The sequence below is a fragment of the Anabas testudineus genome, chromosome 5 (genome assembly GCF_900324465.2).
Source record: "Anabas testudineus chromosome 5, fAnaTes1.2, whole genome shotgun sequence".
Taxonomy (NCBI): Eukaryota; Metazoa; Chordata; class Actinopteri; order Anabantiformes; family Anabantidae; genus Anabas; species Anabas testudineus.
In genome coordinates, this window is record NC_046614.1 from 14,904,384 (window position 1) to 14,923,493 (window position 19,110).

General features: G+C 37.5%; 1 protein-coding gene across 1 annotated transcript; it reads left to right on the plus strand.

Annotated features, from left to right (window-relative positions):
- Positions 1–7,901: 7,901 nt before the first annotated feature.
- Positions 7,902–18,373, plus strand: LOC113154580 (caM kinase-like vesicle-associated protein). Its single transcript, XM_026348861.1, has 11 exons — positions 7,902–8,070; positions 14,667–14,805; positions 14,903–15,034; positions 15,387–15,461; positions 15,558–15,696; positions 15,837–15,957; positions 16,059–16,134; positions 16,223–16,359; positions 16,454–16,532; positions 16,628–16,715; positions 16,821–18,373. Exons 2-11 carry the CDS (start codon positions 14,711–14,713, stop codon positions 17,130–17,132), a joined length of 1,254 nt encoding a protein of 417 aa, XP_026204646.1. The 5' UTR covers positions 7,902–8,070; positions 14,667–14,710; the 3' UTR covers positions 17,133–18,373.
- The last annotated feature ends 737 nt before the right edge of the window (positions 18,374–19,110 follow it).

A 19,110-nucleotide genomic window follows, 5' to 3' on the forward strand; every position in this document is an offset into this window, starting at 1 on the left:
CATAAACGTCTTCAAACTGTGATCTTTGCTGTTTTTCATGTCCTGACTTATATATAATTATCAACATTCATGCTTACTAAGAGTTCATACTATAATATAGTACCATTTAACTGCACATGGAAACACAATGATGAATATGTATATACATATGTATATGGTTATATAAAAATTTGGATAATGACACAGACTAAGTAGAAGAATTCACATTTTCAGTCGTGATAATTAAGTTCTGTAAGAAATTAAGTGAGCAAGTAGTTTTATTAAGAAGTTGAAAAGTAAAGGTTAAAATGGGTGTTTCGAAAAGCTTGGAAAAAAAATTCATAATTTCTTGGGCCAGTGAGATTTGGCTCATTCTGTTAAATGTTGGACGACAACTGAATACTTCACAAGTTGGCCGATCCAAGACTTTCTGTGTATCTACAAATAAAAAGACAGAGGAGACTATGTTGTTGGTCTAATTTAGTATGTGCAAGACACTCCAAACACTTAAGAAACATCCCATCATGTATTAAGTCTAAGTGTTTGTACTGTGGGTTGGTTGAGAAACCAGATTTGTTCAGTGAAGAGGTTATTGCCCCTCCTGGCTTCAAAATGTATTCTCTGATATTGTCATGAAGAAATCAGCTGTCATACTTAACTTTTAACAAACACAGCTGTAGGCTAACAAACCCTTTACTAAAGGGGGTTCTTATTTTGCGTGCTTAAGACAAGCAAGTGAACCACATCGACACATAAAACAATTTGATTCACACAGTTTTGCAAAAGAGTTGCTGTAGATGAAGCTTCTGAAATAGCCCAAGATTTTATATGTACCCACTTTGTTGCAGCCTTCAAAAATAGACTGTTAACTGGCTTTAGGGACATAAACAAAACGCACAGAATTAACAAATTGATGAAAACACTTGGATTTAGAATAACTTGTCGTGAGGCCAACTGCATCAACAGATGGAGAGTAGATGTCTCCGCTGAGTGGAATGAACACATTTTAAAAAGTGACAATAAATGATAACGACTTGATAATCGACTGTGTGGTAAGACGTCAAATTCACAGAGAGGTTGAGCAGGTGCACGTGTACCTCGCTGACCAGCTCACGCTCACAAGTGTACAAGTTGTCCCTCTCTTGCCTGCGTCCTTGTCTAAAGCAGTTTGCTCTGACAGTGGTTTCGGCTCCTTCAAATTGTTAAACTCACACTTCAACATTTGCTGAGACTGTGTCAAGTTTTTAGTTTCACACTAGGCCTCAGCTTTGGAAGAAGCTCAACAGTATGTGATGGGTTTTAGTGCCTGGCGTGTACTGAAACGGACTGACCAAAATGTTCAAAGACAGTTAAGTCACGTTTGGACAGAATGTTTCACATCCATTTGGCATAAACTATTTTACAGAACTCAGTGAAGCAAACAATTGCTATTTTCTTATTAACAGTTTCTTTCTGAGCTTGATGATCTAATTAACATACAAAAAGATATTAGTGCCCAAATAGTTTTTTCTGTTGTTATCTAACAGTGATGCACGTGTAGTTTGAATGTTAGATGACATGAACCCATAGAAGTAGTTACAGTAGAACTTGGGTTAAAGATTAGATACTACTTGGATCACCAGCATGGTGCTCGATGGACAAAGATGCTGCAGCTGCAACAGATGCTAAAACTAAACAAAGATATTTTATAATATGCATCACAATTAAACTTTCTCACATTTTCTCAAACATTTGTCTAACACTGTACTAATTGTGATGCATATTATGATGTATGTATATACTAATAAAATGCTTTGTATCATCTTGTATGCCTTCAGTTTTTTGATACTACAGTATTACATACTTTTGTGATCACTGGGCAACAGACACCTCTGCAGGGCTCAGTTTGAAATATAAATGATATCCTTCTATACACTTTAGAATATAAACCTAAATCATTGAATTTCTTATTCTGTAGGCCCACTTTGGTTACTAAGTCATAACCAATAATTACTGGGTAATTACTAGTAAATGTGATGTTTATTGATTAGTAAAAAAAAAAAAAAAAAGTAAATTGGTTGGAGTATTGTTATAATACTATACAAATTTCAAGATTAACAAATGATTTTATACTGAACGTTTGTAATTTAACTTCAGTTTTGGGCAAATTGCCTGAAAATTGTTTTGTAAGTTTGAAACATGTTTTACAACAATTGCACTTAATTTGTTCAAATAGTGGGACAGTTATTGTGTAATTATTTAGTAATTAGCAAGCTTTGATTTACTAGGTTACCAATATTACTTTGCTTAAATTCAACATTCATTCCCGTTTAAGTTCTAGTAGGATCCAAAAAAAATCCTGTCAAAACTATTCTGTGTTTATCTTTTGCAAGATGACATGCATGTCTGAGTGAAGCATCTAACTTTACTAAATAAATATAAAGAGCATGGAAACGCTGCACAGAAAAGCATCAACTGTCTGGATCACACCTGAACACAGGACCATGTTGCTGCATTACAAGCTACTGCTCTACCATGCATCCAATGCATGACCCATATAAAACTATACGTATAACAGTGTGTTAGTCAGTGACAAAAAGTCATTGACTTGCCTGCGTTAACAGTCTGCAAATGAGAGACGCAAAAATCAGTCATGTTGGCTTTCGTTAATGGGTTTAGACGGGTTTGTAGACAGAAAATGTGGATAAGAGAGATTTTCTGTTTTGCTGATCTGTATTTGTCTTCCAAAAGCCCTGTTGTGGCTTGTGAGCCTGTTGCCATGACGACCACCATTTGATACCAGTGGTGTGTAGGAAGGCAGAGAGATATGGTTGAAAATTAGCAAACGGCTTTATGCATGTTTTATGGTCTATTCATAATTTTCATGCATGAAGTGTTTGTATCGGGGGAATAAATGAAATAAGTTTGAGGAAATACTAACATAACAGCCATTTAAATGTTGAGTAAAAAGGGTTCATTCCTTCCTATGATTAATTCAAGAATTATGATACGGTATTTGCCTCAAACTAAATACTTAACAGTGAGTACACTGAATACATATACTTTGCACTGGCTCATTCTATTGTGTGGAAAGTAAGATAACGATATAAGGTTGAATCTGTATTTTTATTATTTTGGAAATGATTTAAAGATTAAAGTTTTTTTGAGTTGTGGATAGTAAATATTATTATGGCAACCTGTCCAGGCTGTATCCTGCCTCTCACCCAGTGACAGCTGGGATTGGTTCCAGCACTTCTCTGATACTGCACAGGAAAAGTGTTAAGGATAATGGGTGACTTTCGCATTTTATATATCTCAAAAACACAGTGCAATAGCTTGCAGCAATTAAATAGATCTCTTTATGAAAGTGGTTAAGTGCCAGTACACATGCAAGGGCAGCCCTCATAAACCCTGAATTAGCACAAGAGAACTAGAGATAAATTGTCTTTCCACATGAGCAGAGGGACTGCAGTAATTACAAGGATATGAAAACTTTTAAAAACATTAATTTATTTATTGTTGTGTCTTTGTCCTATGGGTATGCCCTAATAACAGAAGTGCGAAGACTTTAAATTAAAAGTTGGAATTGGGTTACACCAGTTACCACGTTTCTCTTCAGTGAGATTCACTGTGAAGTGAATTATTATGGACTGTTTGCTTTGGCACAGAAATTGTAGATGCACCACCAGTTACAAACTTGTCAACATTATGGACATCCGGTGTTGCTGTGTTGTGGTAGCTATGGTAACCTCAAAGAGCACCAAATGTTCTACTTGAAGTGTGAGGGTATCATCTGTGACACTGTGCCTCCCTGTAAGAAGGCAGGAACAGTCAAATCCACATGACTTCTCCAACTGTCTAGATGATTTAGTCCTAAAAAGTTCTTCTGCACCTCCAGAAACACTGTCATTCTCCATGTTACTATTTCTTTAGTAAGTCACTTTATTGAAAAGCCATTTGGAGTCATTCTAAGCACATTGGAGTTTGCTGTTGATTTCCCACATCTCATTGCGTTGTGTCCTTCACCTGCTTCGTCACAGTGCACGTTGGACTTGCTTATTTCAATGTTCGGTGTAATTGATCTAGTGGACTAAATTGTGTAACTCTAAAAATGTTACTGTAGCACATTTGATACTGATCTTCAGGGTACCCAAAATCAGTGGCTGATGCATGATGTCATTCACACAAAAATAAGTCAAATCATGTGAAAAATAGACCAGAACACAACCCACATGACCCTCTCAGTAGCAAAACCCCATCATATGTATCCAGTGTTTTGTTAAATAACGTTTCTTCTCTATTTCTAACAGACATCATATTAACTGTTTTATTTATGCACTTAACTTTCTCTTATGTTTTGCGTTGTTTACATGTTACATGACATATTTTAGACAGTTTTCTTATGCAGTCGTTTAAACATCTTTAGAAAGTGATGTAATAGCTGTCAAGGTCTCCACTGATGCTTGTGAGATGCACGTCTCCTCTCCTTCAAAGGATTCTATTGCAGACCCCATGACTATTGGTTTTGGTTTCTATGACAACTAAGTTGAACTATAAGTTGACTCATCTTTTACAAGCATGAGTTCAGGATGGTGGAGAAAAATAATATGCTGGTCAGGAAATCAATTTGGACCCATCCTGCAGAGGCAAAATAAAAGTCTGCTGATAGAATTTGATTATGACTTAGACATTACATTGTTACATGTATTTTATTCAAAACACAATCACACTTTAAATTCCTAAAACAAGTGCAATCCATCAGGTTAAATTCACATTGGACCTAATTTTGAGATGTTTAGAAGAATATTTAACACACAATCCTAAATCCATCCTTCTTTTCCTGTATTTACACATTGACATTAATATCCTGCTGAGAAAAATGTAATAGTGTCTACACTCTCAACGGTGAGAAAGTATATGAGCAAGCTATTGCATATTAATGCTGGTATTTTTGTCCCCGATTCTCATTTTGTTATATGTTCCCAAAATAAATCACAGTGAGAAATAAAGAAATGAAATCGAATGTGACACGAAGCGCATTCTCTATTTTCAAATTCTTTCGTGACACTGTTTTCAGACATGGCTTTCAGACACCGATGAAAAGGCAGACATGCTGAAACTGTGAAGCAGGGGAGTCACTCGAGTCCATTCATAGACTTACAAATGTTGGATTAACTAGATGCAGCCATGGTAACATAGGGATGAGCAGAGCATTGAGTAGTTTCAGAGAAGCACAGTGAGGTACTGCCTGCGAGCTTTGTGACGCAGATTCCACTTTTGCGTATGCTTCTACTGTATGACAGAGTTAAATAACCTTCTTGTAGCAAACTGATATAAATCACATTAGAGGATTACACTGCATGAGGAATTGGAGGCACAGTTTTAGTTGAAGGCAATGGAGGATTCGCTTTTAATTCACCATGATGTTTTACCTTGACTGAATCATGTAATGGCCACTTGCAATTAACTGCTGACATGTGATTCTATGCATTGTATGGCTTATATAGGACAGCACCCACTTAAATGTAGTGATGTCCAAATTTCCCCAGGGATTTTACTTATAAAGTCTGTTATTATAAGCACTATATGGTGAACCTCGTTCTCACAATAGCACAATGCGGTTGACAACTTCACATGAATTACATGCACCTTAAAATTTAAAGCTGATGACCTTGAAGTGGGATTCGTTGACTTTTCTTCTAGTTTCTTCTTTAAAATGGCACCAAACACGACAACATCTACAGTATATCCCTTCGGAGGCTGTTGCTATGACGACAGCACACCACAATGGTGGATGTCAATGACAATTCAGCTTTTGTGTCAAGCGCATAGACACACAGATATTAGACACATAAACATATCGATATACAGTTGTAACAAATCCATAATTGTACATGTGCACTGATACTCCAGGTCACACTAACACTGGGAGGTGTTCTGTCTAAATCCTGTCTTAAAGCTGACACTCTGGATGTCACATAAAGTTAGGATATCTTACCTTTTATCTGCAGAATATATCTAGGGTGCACCCGAGCTCTATTTTTAATACAAACTCTCTACACCTCTTCGCTGCCTTTGGTGAATAACTGCTTTTGTTCTTCTGATGCTCCTGTATCATTGAGGTTATGTTTATATTTTCCAAGTGTACTTCTGGCTTTAAACATTTTGTCTAACCCCATTAAAATCCAGGTTCTGTAACTTCTGTCAGTGTCTAGAAGACTCTTCTGAATTTAAACTTAGACAGGCGGCACAGAGGTGAGTGACTCCCTCGTGTAGTGGAGGATTTGAGGAGGATTATAAACCTCCCACTCTTAAATAATGACAGTGATGTAAGGGATTCCAGGATTCAGGTTGATGATATAGCACGACTTGCATTGCTGAGAGGGAGCTCTGGAGAGCCAGGCGATACTGGGAGTTAGAAAGGAGTGAGTAGGTGGTTTTGTGGGTAGGTGGGGAACAGGTTAAAGATGCTCCACCGCTCTCTTTCCTGTTTTCCCAGTGGCCTTTTAGCGGCATTACTCATTTTAGGAAAGAGACACTCCTGTTACATAAGCCAATGCTAGAGAGTCTGCCTACCAGCTCAAATGCCTGCAGATCCGTTACATACCTGCACATACACTAATTTCAAAGTTCTCCCAATGATGACATTTCAACAAAGTTTAGTCCCATGAAACATCACACATGGTGCCATCGTGGTCTCACACAACAACACACAGAAGGAATCTGTGCAGAGGTGGAGGGTGGTGCTTGCTCCAGGGGTGCATTGACACCCACAGTGTTAATGTTACTTCTACCTTACTGTCAACTCTTCAGCCATTGTGCCCATTACTGAAATCACTAAACTGCTGGTATTGATTTTCCCCAAAGAGTTTGTGGTAACAGTCTAATTTTAATGCACTTTAGGATCCATTCAGACCCATCTAGAAGATATCCCCTGTCTCTAAAGATAGCACTGGTGTTGGCACTGACCCCAGTGAGGCAGATGAGTGGTTCTGAGATCTTTTGGTTCACTCAAGTTTTGTCTCACTCGAACACTGTGGGATTTTTTTTTTTTTTTGCCTGTCCATGGGTTGGCGTTGCACACTTTGAAGAGACCTGCAGCAGTTGAAAGTAGAGCTGGACTTTATAGTGCTGTGCAGAGGAATCAGCAGCGTATTCTCCCTTCGAGCTGCTTGCTTAATAACGTTGCTGGTAAGTTGTGACTTTGGAACTTTCTGTTTTTTATGCGGACCACCAGCTGTGTTGTTGGTTGAGTGTCCTTCCTCCAGGCTGTGTTTGTCCAATGCATTCTGCACTCTAATTGTTCCTGTGATCAATAAATTATCCCATCTCCACATTTTTGTGTTTTTTTTATTTTTATTATTTGTTAGAATAAAGACGTTCTGAGTCTGTCATGAAAACACAAACTTGACGTTCGGCTGTGTGTCATCCTACCTCTGCCTCTCTGGCTCAAATTGATTCAACAAACATTTTGAAAAATGTGTAAAATAAAAAAAAGGAAGGACAGGGTTGATTATTGAAAGTTCACCACTACTGCGGATGTTGAAGCAAACAAACCTGTGGCCACACTGATGTCTTCTCTCTGTATAGTGGAAAATCAGAGATTGGGAGTTTTTTTGGAGAGCAAGGAGAGGCTGCTCTTTTTCTGGGGACATGGTCTTAATGAAGTGGCACCAACTTCCAGAGAGACTTTGGGTGAAAACATTTTTCCCCACAACTGTTGTGCGGTCTCCAGCCGAGCAGCGCAAACATTACCAGGTTGCTTCACTGTTCAAGATCCTAAAAATGATCTCACTGTCATCAAAGCATTTGCTGCACTGATGCACGCACACACACACGCACACGCACACCGTAGTGGTACACACACACACACACACACACACGCACACTTCCCCTCCTTCCTGCATCATCGCGCGCTGTTACCATCACACGTTCACGTACGACTCCCGTGAACAAGCTGACTTGTTGGAAATGATCGAGGATCTTAAATCTCTCTGATAGCGCACTGGCTGGAAAAATCTGTGGAATCATCCTAAAGAAAAGTGAAGCCGCGCAAGGAAAATACCCAAAATATCAGACAGAGGACTGGCTCATTGAACAGTTAACTTGAAGGTAAGTGAGCGTCAATTTGCATTGAATGAGGAAATCCTGCTTTTAAAAACGCAGAGAGAAAAGGAGTGGTGAGGAATTTTCAGTTTATTCAATTCACTCTTTGAACATCAAACTAATATGTTTTATTCTCTCCTGAAAAAAAAAAAAAAAAAATATATATATATATATATATATATATATATATATATATATATGTATATATATATATATATCCTCAGGGAACAGCATTTCAATCACATTAAAGACATCACGCCTAGACATACCGTGCTGCATGTCAAATGTGCCCAAAAAGTTTGAGGAGCCGTGCTGCAGAGCCTGGTCCACGGCAGACAACAACAGATTGTATGATGGTTCAGTGAAAATGGATGTTGAACTAAGAAAAGATTATATAATAGGAAAGAGACTTTGTGAATAGCTGACATTTAGAAATGAAACAAATGTGTGGTTTAGAAAGTAAATAGCCTGAATATAAAACCAGGTATAGATAGAAAGTCAGACATATAGCTGATTTAGTGTCAGTGCTTTTCAGAAAGACTGACACACACACACACTAGCATCAGGTGCTTTCTCTCCTCCCTGTTAATAGTGGAAGATTGATCACTGGGCAGAATATTTAAAAGGTTGGTTTTAGCATTGTTTAAAGTTAGTTAGTTATTTATGTAACTGCTTCACATCACATGATGATGTACCTGTGTCATCGTGTGTTTCACCAAGTTAGAGTAGCTGTCAGGTAACTGGGGCTCACACTGTTTTGTATTAACGTAAAATAATTCTAATGAAAATCGAAATTATCGGTCCCGGGAAGTGTCCGTGGTCTTGGGCAGTAATGCCGATGAGTACGCAGAGAGATATTCTGTACAGACAGTACCTTGGTGCATACTGTAGCACTTGGTAACCATGGCAACAAAACAACATCAGAAGAAACTGGTCAGATGAGCCAGTGATGCTTGAAGAAGGGATGAATGGTAGATTCAATGCATAACATAGCCAAGCACAAACAAATAGGGCTGATTCATACTCATCAAAATTTCCTTCACCTCCATGGATGAGTAGCTGGAGAAAAACAAACATGTTTATTCTGCTCTGTTCATTTCTGAAAGAATGTCCTTGAAACCTAAAAGTGTAAATGTGGTCTTTGTGCAAACAGCTACCAAGAGAGACATTTAGATCTTAAATGAGGCATTAATTTTGGCTCAAACACCATTACCACCATCTGCCCCCTGTCACCGAGCCTGTCCTTTTGAAGAGGCTCAGCTGTGGCCAAAATCCCGGCTCTGTGGCCGACTGCCACGCGCTCACATGACTCTGACCGACAAACCTGAGCTTCCAAAATAGCAACAAAAACCACAAAGGTTTAAAACAGGCCACATACGTGTAGTTGTGTTTAAAAAATGCAGTACACACACCTTAGTTCTACACACACACAAACTCTACCCTTTAGGCTACATCCAGTGATAACAGAAAACTGGAATTGAGACGCACTGTGGTTCCCAGTGCACCTAAGCTGCAATCAGAAGACTGCGGTTTAGCCTACACACATGCACGCACACATTCAGCACTGACAACATCTGCTAATAGGCATGTAATTTCACTTTCATGATCATGATTATATAAAATACAAATTCAAAGAAGATAATAGACTTTTGTCAGCCGGCTCACACTATTTAAGTATGGATTTGAAATTTTGTATATCTCTAAGACCAGTTAGTGCGTCACATTGGAAAATTTGACAAGTTGGAGTAGGACTGTCTGAGATTTTTACCTTGAGTATGTTTCATCGATCACTGTAATTATGCAACAGGTGGAAACTGCCAAGTTGAAAAACACAGACCTCTACATCTAACAGCCTCATTTGTCAGCATGTGTCAAAGCTGAATGCATCATCCATCGTTTGCTGTTAATATTCAAAATTAGGCCTGTGGTAGGTGTCAGAGATGTTACCTGAGATATTCTCCCTTTTATTTTACATTCACGTTTCAGGACAAATGTATGAATAAATGTAGGATAGAGGCCATAATCAGAACAAGGACGACGAGCTGACTGTTTTAGCCTTCATTTCTAGGACTTTATCTTCACAACAATCAAGCCAAGTTTAATTTTTATAGTCTCAAATCACAGTAAGCACATTTGTTAGACCTCTGTTATACCGTGTTTAACAACATTTTAGTTATGGTTATGGCTCTAAACCATTTTTAAATCATCATATTTTTATTTGGGATAAATATTGGGCCTGCCCTGCCCTTCTGGCAGAACCACTGTTTGCCTGGGAACATAACACGCTCATAGTGTTTGTGGTTTATTAACCGCTGCATCTTGAATTGCCTGAAAAAACTGATTTGAACCCTGATACCTGTGGTAGGGTGCACAGTACCCCTACTGTGGTGCAAATGCCTTTTGCCTCTTCAAAGGACTTAAAGACCTATTTACTTCATTTAATAATTATCCCTAAACCATGGCATTATTTTAAAATTAGTAAAATTGTGTCGTGCATCCGCTCATTTCAATATGACTCTAGATTGTGTTTTGTGGCTGTCGTTGCTTGAAAACGAAACAAACCAAATCAAAGAGGTTTTAACTTTACCTATTGTATAAAAGTGGGAAATTAATTGGATACAGCTCTGTCTTTGTCATTGTCCCCCTCGGGTGTCCACAGATTTCCCAGTGCTGAGCTTTGCAACAGTCAGGTTTTGAAACAGCATTTACACTCCCATTAATGAAGAACACTTGATTCAGATCTTTAAAAAGGCAAAGATAAAAGACCTCTGATTCAGCAATAGTCAAGTGCCTTCTGTCTTTTTCTTCTTCTGCTGGAAGAAGGAACATCCCTTTATCTCCAAGATAGCTTCCAGAGGAGGCGCGCAAATTCTGTCTGACTCATCATACTTTTACTGTTTAGCGTTTGATGTATTATGGTACAGGGAGTCAAGCTTCTGAGATCAGGTTCAGGGACTAATTGTGAGGTCTAATGACTGCCTTAAGTCTACTGGTGTTGTCTTTGTGAGGTGGCTGTTGGGGGTATGTTTATGTCAAGGAGCAGAGGCCACCCCAAGTTTACTACAAGGCCCATTTTACATGATATTGCTTGAGAGTTGACATTTACTTTTGCAAAGTATGAATGGAAGATATTGCCGAAATGCCTGTTGATTATATTTGTTTAGCAAAAATATCATGGAACCGTTCAGACACGACCAAATCCTAATATGATACGTGTCTGTGTTGGTGCTGTGTATATTATCTGTGGGCTTGCAATGGTCTGAATGAGCATCATGGCACAGATTTGAGGCATATATGGAGTTGTGTGAATCTAGGTGAGAGCCAGAAAAAAATCACTAATTGTGAGTCTGGGGTATTGTTCTTGCTTGATTCATGCTGAGGATGTGATTTAGCTGGAGTAACACACCCAAATGCTCATCATACTTCCGACTAAAGGTGAACCCACAGCTCATCCCTCTAGGACAATAAGGTGCTATGCCATTGTGCTGCATTTTTATCAGTGGTGAACTGAAACACAGTATTGTAATTGCTTGGGCTCGACTGCTGCAGTAAGCACTGGACTTGTTTTTGTCTGTCTCCTTTCACTCAAACGGGGAAACTGTTTCTTTTCTTGTGCATACTCCTTCAAAGAAAAGACAGCCCTGAATAAGATCATTGTACAGGGTGGACTTAAACAATAGATATACTGGTTGCATATTTAAGGTAGTCCTCTAAATGCTCTTTAACAAGATTAAAGGATGGCATGGGGATTACTGCACAATAGAGACTCAACAACTGCTAACTGGTGCTGGTAATGACATGCAGTCAGTGTCATTTTAATCAGCTTATATTTAAATTCAAATTTTAAGGAAAAATTCGTCTACAGGATGATAAACATACGGTTTAAAGGTGTTAAAGATTTTGACTGAATAAAAACAATATTCTGTTGTATTGAGCAGTTTTCATATTTCAATATTTTATGCAGCATCTGTTTGTTATTGTCAGAGCCAACTTCTTTGTGTGTAATCCTGTAAATACTACCTGCCAGGAACTTTCCATATGACTAGCGCTAGTCATTTTAAGTTTGTTGCTTTGCAGCAACCTGAACAATATTAACTTGAGGTCTACTTCTTAAAATAAGCACTGTACTTCTGAAAGGTGAACAGTGTTGTACCACTTATTTTCTTCCTTGTCATTTTCCTTAAACCATGCAGCACTGCAAGTCATTATTTTAGAAATAGAAAAATGATGTGCCCAATTTTTCTCTTCCAGTGATGCTGAAAATGTATATATTTATTTATTGTAAATGTCAAATCTGCCCTTGAATCAGCCTAATAACAAATGATTGCTTCTATGAGGAGTTGGAGGCTGTGGTGTGATCTGATGATGCAGTAGAAGTATCATTACTTAAACTAGCAAGTTCATATGTTTCTTAGAAAATACAAAATACAAATACAAAAAATAACACATAGAATAGACCACTAGTCTGCAATGCCATCAGGATGACCTGCTGACCTGTCCCATGTTAAAAAAAATGACCATGTAAGAACTACTGTTAGAAAGACAGAATGAATTAAAGAGGAGACTGGTAATACTGGATCACTTCAATACCTAGTTAATGTACTCTATAGGACTGTATTCAAAAGGATCAAAAACATGGAGATGGATTATTTCTTCTCAGATAGATAAAAGCTATTACATCAATATAAGGAAAGATGCTAAAATATGGAACATCAGTGGAAACAGATTCTCTGTAGTTATAATAAATAAGCAATTTTCCTAATGTAACATGTGTTACATCAGCTTCACAGATCTGCGGAGACCGGGACATAGATTAATGAGTCCCCCTGTGGTCAGCACCACACTTTATACACAGCCTGCTTTCTTTAACGAAAGGCTGCTCTCTTATGTTGCAATCTGCTAAGAAGTAAAAAATAGTAACAGAGCACATTCACCTCTTAGCATGTGCATTCTTATCATTTAATTTTTGTGTTTATGAAAATCCTTGTTGCACAACAACTATTACTGGATAACGTAGCTGGGAAAAAAAATATTTGTCTCTGATAGGGTCTTGACTGAGGATCCAGACAGAACCTCAATCAAAAAATTTCTACTCCCACTCTTCTTTGCTGGCTGCCATTTTTACTGTAAGCCCTGCCAAAAAATCGGAGTCTGTTTTCCAAGTGTTCTGTGCCACCAGTAATATTTAGCTGTTAGTGGTGGGCATATATAGTACTCTGTTGTGCAGCTGCAGCGAATCACTGTCATTTAAGATAGATAGATATATATATAGTGAATAATTTGTACTAACTCTTTTTTCTACTAGCTGCTTTGCTGAAACGTGAGATAGAAAGTTACTAACCAAATACATATTTAATCCTAAAAAAAATCCAATACCAAGATGTTAAAAAAAAAAGCATGCAATAGCAAAACGTCCTATAGTCTGAGCGCCCTGTGTTCATGAGTTCCAGTTTTCATGGTGAAAAAAAAGCAGCAGGGTTATGTAGCCAGGCTGTGAAATTGGCATAGAAATGTGTTAAAGGACATTATGTGGGTGCATTTCATTTACTGGGCTGTTTGTCTGCTGTTAGAAATGTAGTGTTTTGTGCATTGATTTGTTCTGCAGTTACAATACCTATGTAGTTATGTAATTGTCAGTTGTGGTACCTTAGTAGACATTACTAAACAATATCTGAGCTTTACTATATGTAAGATTTCATGTGATATAGGATTGTATCTATATCGTTCACCCCTACAGTTAAGGCGCTTGAATCAGAATTGCATTTGTTTCATATGTGTTAACTGCTTGATCGTACTGCATGAATACTGCATTATTCATAATACACTTATTATGCACATTCCATTCTTACATTTGCATTTTATAAATATCAGTTTCTTTCTATACCGCAAAATGAATCTAGGTGCATTTAAATCATGAAAATAGCGTGCATATAATAACAATGGGGTGTTATAACTTTCCTATAACACCCCAACTATCCTTCACCGACCTGCCAGCAGATATTAAGACACGCAGCCCGTGTTTCTCCAGAGCTGATGAGATCAACTTTCAAGAATGTTTCAAAATATGAAAAAAAAGAAAAAACATTTTAGCTACAGCATAGGGTCAAGTCTATCCGAATATTCTTTAGAAAGCAGACAGATGAATTACTGCTGTGCTGCAGTAGTACAGAGCTGACTCACTGCAGCATGGAAAGAAACGCCTGACAGTCTGACTGAATCTGAGTTCAGTGAAGAAGATGCTTGCTTTTGTTCTAATTTAAAATAATTTGCTCCAACAAACTCAGTTACATTACTTTTTCCTACACGTAAAACCAAAAAGGTTTCAAAAAAAAGGAATAATCATGTGTTCAGACTGCTCCCTACTCATATCTGCGTTGAATTACTGCATTCATTTAGTGCCATTGCTGATCAACAATTCCATTTTTCCAATTGAAACTGTGTATTACTACAGCTACAGCAACATTGATTTGTTTTATTCACTACTGAAGCTTAATGTATGTGTTTGTGATTTAGGTACTAATTTATATTCTTATGCCCTTTTTACTGTGGAGATGTGCCGTCTATTATTCAGACAAATCTAACTTCATGCATTTCTTTAACAGGTTGTGTTGTGGCAGGATCTTCCCTGGCCAGGGCACGAGCTGCCATGCCATTTGGTTGTCTGACACTCGGGGAGAAGAAGGATTACAACAGTCCCTCGGAGGTGACCGATAAGTATGACCTCGGACAAGTTGTTAAATCGTGAGTACTATGTTGCAATATTTTACACAAAGGCCATAAATACTTTAAAGAGAAATACACAAGTATGACACGATCCTTTTTCTGTGTTTTTTCACAGAGAGGAGTTTTGTGAGATATTCCGGGCGAAGGATAGGAACACCTTGAAAATGTACACCTGTAAAAAGTTTCACAAAAAGGATGGAAGGAAAGTGAGGAAAGCTGCCAAGAACGAGATAATGATCCTAAAGATGTAAGTGATGTTTTAAGTGCCTCATTACGGAGCTTACATGTCTGAAGGCTCAGTCCCGGCACTGAGACAAAGAATAATCACAAACGATCAGCAAAATTCTTTTGTAAGGTCGAGCGAAAGTCACAGCAAAGTGCGGTGCAAAAACCAAAGTTTTCCCTTGTAGTACATTTTACCAGTAGTAGTTACAACAATACAATGAAGTGGTGACGTTATTAGTTATCACTCTTTTCATAACTTTCCTGAATGTCTGGTATATTATACCACTTATTAGATCTATTTACTGCTCCACTAATATCCATCCATTCTTTCCCTCCTTTTACTCTCTTCAACCCCTTTATCGTGGCTTTTAAAGGGTGAAACATCATAACATCCTGCAGCTGGTTGACACGTTTGAAACTAAGAAAGAGTACTTCATTTTTCTGGAGCTGTGAGTACAATCAGAGGCATTCGAGAGACATTCTGCCACAGAATATGTTGCAATGTGGTTCCTCAACTTGAAAATGTACATTTCTGTATTTTTTAGCGCTACAGGTAGAGAAGTCTTTGACTGGATCTTAGATCAAGGCTACTACTCGGAGAGGGACACAAGTAATGTTATGAGGCAGGTGTTGGAAGCCGTGGCTTACCTGCACTCTCTGAAAATTGTCCACAGAAATCTGAAGGTACAGTATTCTGCTGACACCTAGTGAAAAACAGCAGAATGTTTCCACAGAGTAATAACCACCCTTTACATATATATCATACTGTACATCACTTAATTTGCTTTCTTCTTTGATAAGTATTTATTTATGTACTTGTTCAGCTGGAGAACCTGGTGTACTTTAATCGCCTGAAGCACTCCAAAATTGTTATCAGCGACTTCCAGTTGGCGAAACTGGAAAATGGACTCATTAAGGATCCATGTGGGACTCCAGAATACCTCGGTAACTAGCATGGCACCTGGATATGTCCAGATTATTAATTCCAGATTATCCAAATGTTACAACACATCATCAGTATGTTTAAAGCCTGTTTTTGCTTTAAGCTCCTGAAGTGGTTGGGAGGCTCAGATATGGAAGACCTGTGGACTGCTGGGCCATCGGTGTCATCATGTATATACTGTAAGTTATTTTTTATTACTAAGTATATTTCTAGGATGTTAACAGAAAAATAATCTCCTATTAAGTTTGTATTTTACCACTTAAATAGTTTGTCTGGGAACCCTCCTTTCTACGACGATGCTGATGAAGATGACTCTGATAATCGTGATAAGAACCTTTTCCTGAAGATTTTGTCAGGGGACTATGAATTTGATTCCCCATATTGGGATGACATTTCAGATTCTGGTAAGAAATAATCAGTCAATCGAATAAAATGCACTATATGTCACAGTAATTGTATTATGAATGATAAAAACTTAAATTTTACTGTGTTTTCCAGCCAAAAACTTAGTGGCATCTTTGATGGAAGTGGATCAAGATCAGCGATTGACTGCACAGGAAGCTATTGCCCATGAATGGTAAAGTTAAATGAATCTAAAAGGTCCCACCAACCAAACTTAAATCATTAACTCTATAACCGTATATAGGTACTAAACGTTTCTTCGTTTTTAAGGATTTCTGGAAATGCTGCCTCAGACAAGAACATCAAGGATGGTGTTTGTGCACAAATAGAAAAAAATTTTGCCAAAGCTAAGTGGAAGGTATCACTCCTTTTATCAATTTAGTACATTGTCCTTAAGTACTGCCCATACTCTGTTCATAAAATTAGTATTTTCTTTTAACCTCTGTCTATGTCTTACTAACAGAAAGCTGTAAGAGTGACCACACTCATGAAGAGGCTTCGAGCTTCGGAGCAGGGAGATTCTGGGGCCGCCAGTGCTGCTGTAGGGGCCGCGGCTGACCCAAACGCACCCAGCAGTGCTTCTGTTCCTCCAGCTGGTGGCGGCGATACTGTTGCTGCCAGCATAAAAGCTGCTCTTACTGAAAAGGCCCCCGACACACAGACTGCCACCATCTCTGCACGGCCCCTGCCGAGTGCGGAGCGGCAGGAAGAGCAGCCTCAGGCACCGTGCAACGGTGATATTCCCCAGATGTTGCCACAAAGACAGGGAGATTAGGCATCAGTTAAACACAAGAAGAGGACCTTTGCCAACCAACAAGCACATGTGCAGTATAGCCAATAAATCTGTCATGATGATACCATGTCTATGCTGTTCAACTATCCACCAGTTTGCAGAATTATTTCACAACATGCATTTCATCTTTTTAGCTTTGTGTACTGATTGGTCTGTTAAGTAGTGTTCTCCCTTGTTACTTTGTGTACAAGTCCCTTTAAAAGTAGTTGCAAAGTAGCTCTTCTGTTGTTTCCTTTTCCTTAAGAAATGTAAAAACTCAGTGTAATTTAGTGAAACCAACTCATCTCTTCTCATCAGCGCATTGTAAATACTGTAGATGTGTTTGTCTGTTTCAACAAATTGCTACAGTAGTTTGCAGCTTTAGAACTTACAATCCTGAGTTCATGTCTTGTGACTTAAAATTATGAGTTGAACGATTTAGTAAATGTATTAAAATAATGTTTAGTTACAGAAACTAAAATTTATGAGAACAATTCAAAGATGCATATTTGAGTAAACTCTTTAATTCTAAAAAATATAATTAAAATGGAAATACAGACGGGAAGTTACAAACTTGCCACAAATTAATCATAAGTTCATTAATATTTAAAAATAAAGCTAGAAATATAACATTTTACAATATATATTATATTATATATTCATATTAGATATGCTGACATTTTTTTTACTTGTGTCACTTTGAGAACTATGTCTAAAATATTTTTACAATCAGATGATCAACACCTTGATTAGATATCTTCAGTCTGCACTTGTTAGAGCAGCACAGCGTTAGACAACTTAGAATTTTAAGACAGCAAGAAAGCATACTGTATTTTAAGTTGAAGTGCCTTAATATTTGTTGCAGTAATGTACTGAAATGTTTCAAAAGAAACAACTTGATTTGTTCAGTTGCTTATTGATTTCTTTGAAATGTTTTAGCTGTTTTTCTTTCTCTTCTGTTTAGTCTTACACTGCTGTATTGATACTTGTGTTCTGTCCTCTTCATAATGAAAACTAGATTAAGATCATTCGGACATTCTGGCGTGATGTTTTAGCTGTTGTCGTGTTGTCACTTGTAATTAGTAAATTCTAAGTTTATAGTTGAGTCCATATACTGTACGGATTTGTACATTTGCCTTGTATACATGTGTATTTTTTTATTTACATGTGTAGTTAGCAACATTTAGCTGAGCTAAGAGGTTGCTACAATGCTTGTGATTGAATAAAATGAGAAATGCTAATAATGCTGAAACCGGAACTTTTTTTTCAAGCAGTCCTCAAATAAATTGTGTTTAATAGTTTACAGGGTTATTCCCACCTAAGCCCTGTTTTTTAATACTACTCAATGCAGTGCCAATCTTCAATTCAATCTTCAAAACCACTATGAGATTTTTATGGTTGTTCTCTGGTCTAAATACATAAAAGAACATTTTTTATGTCAAATATTTTATTATATTTGTGAATACATTTGACTTAGATGAAAATCAGAACACATTTTATGACAAATAATGCAGAAAGCCATGACATTCTTGCCACTGTAGATAATTAATGAATTATTTTCTCGTATAAATAAAACAGGTTTGCAAAACATGTTGTTTAATGGTTGTATCTGAGCTTATGTTACTGTAAAACTGATCTGACAAGAAATAACTGGTATTATGAGACTTAAAATGAAGTTGGCAGATCATGAACACTCAATTAACAGTAACTTTTTGCATTAATAGTGAATCAAAATACTGTTGTTAGTTTTGCCTCAGAAAAAAATAGCAACATATCACACCTATTTGGTTGTCATTTATTTGTGGGCTAAATTCAAAACATTAATTATATTGACAACAAGAGTAGCACATATCTTTATTTAGATTGTAATGTAATGTAATGAATAAACGGACATTTTAGATATGTTTAAAATACCGCGGTTGTGATGCAAACAACAGACGTGCACGGAACTTCAGTTTTTATAAAGGGTATAAATTTAATT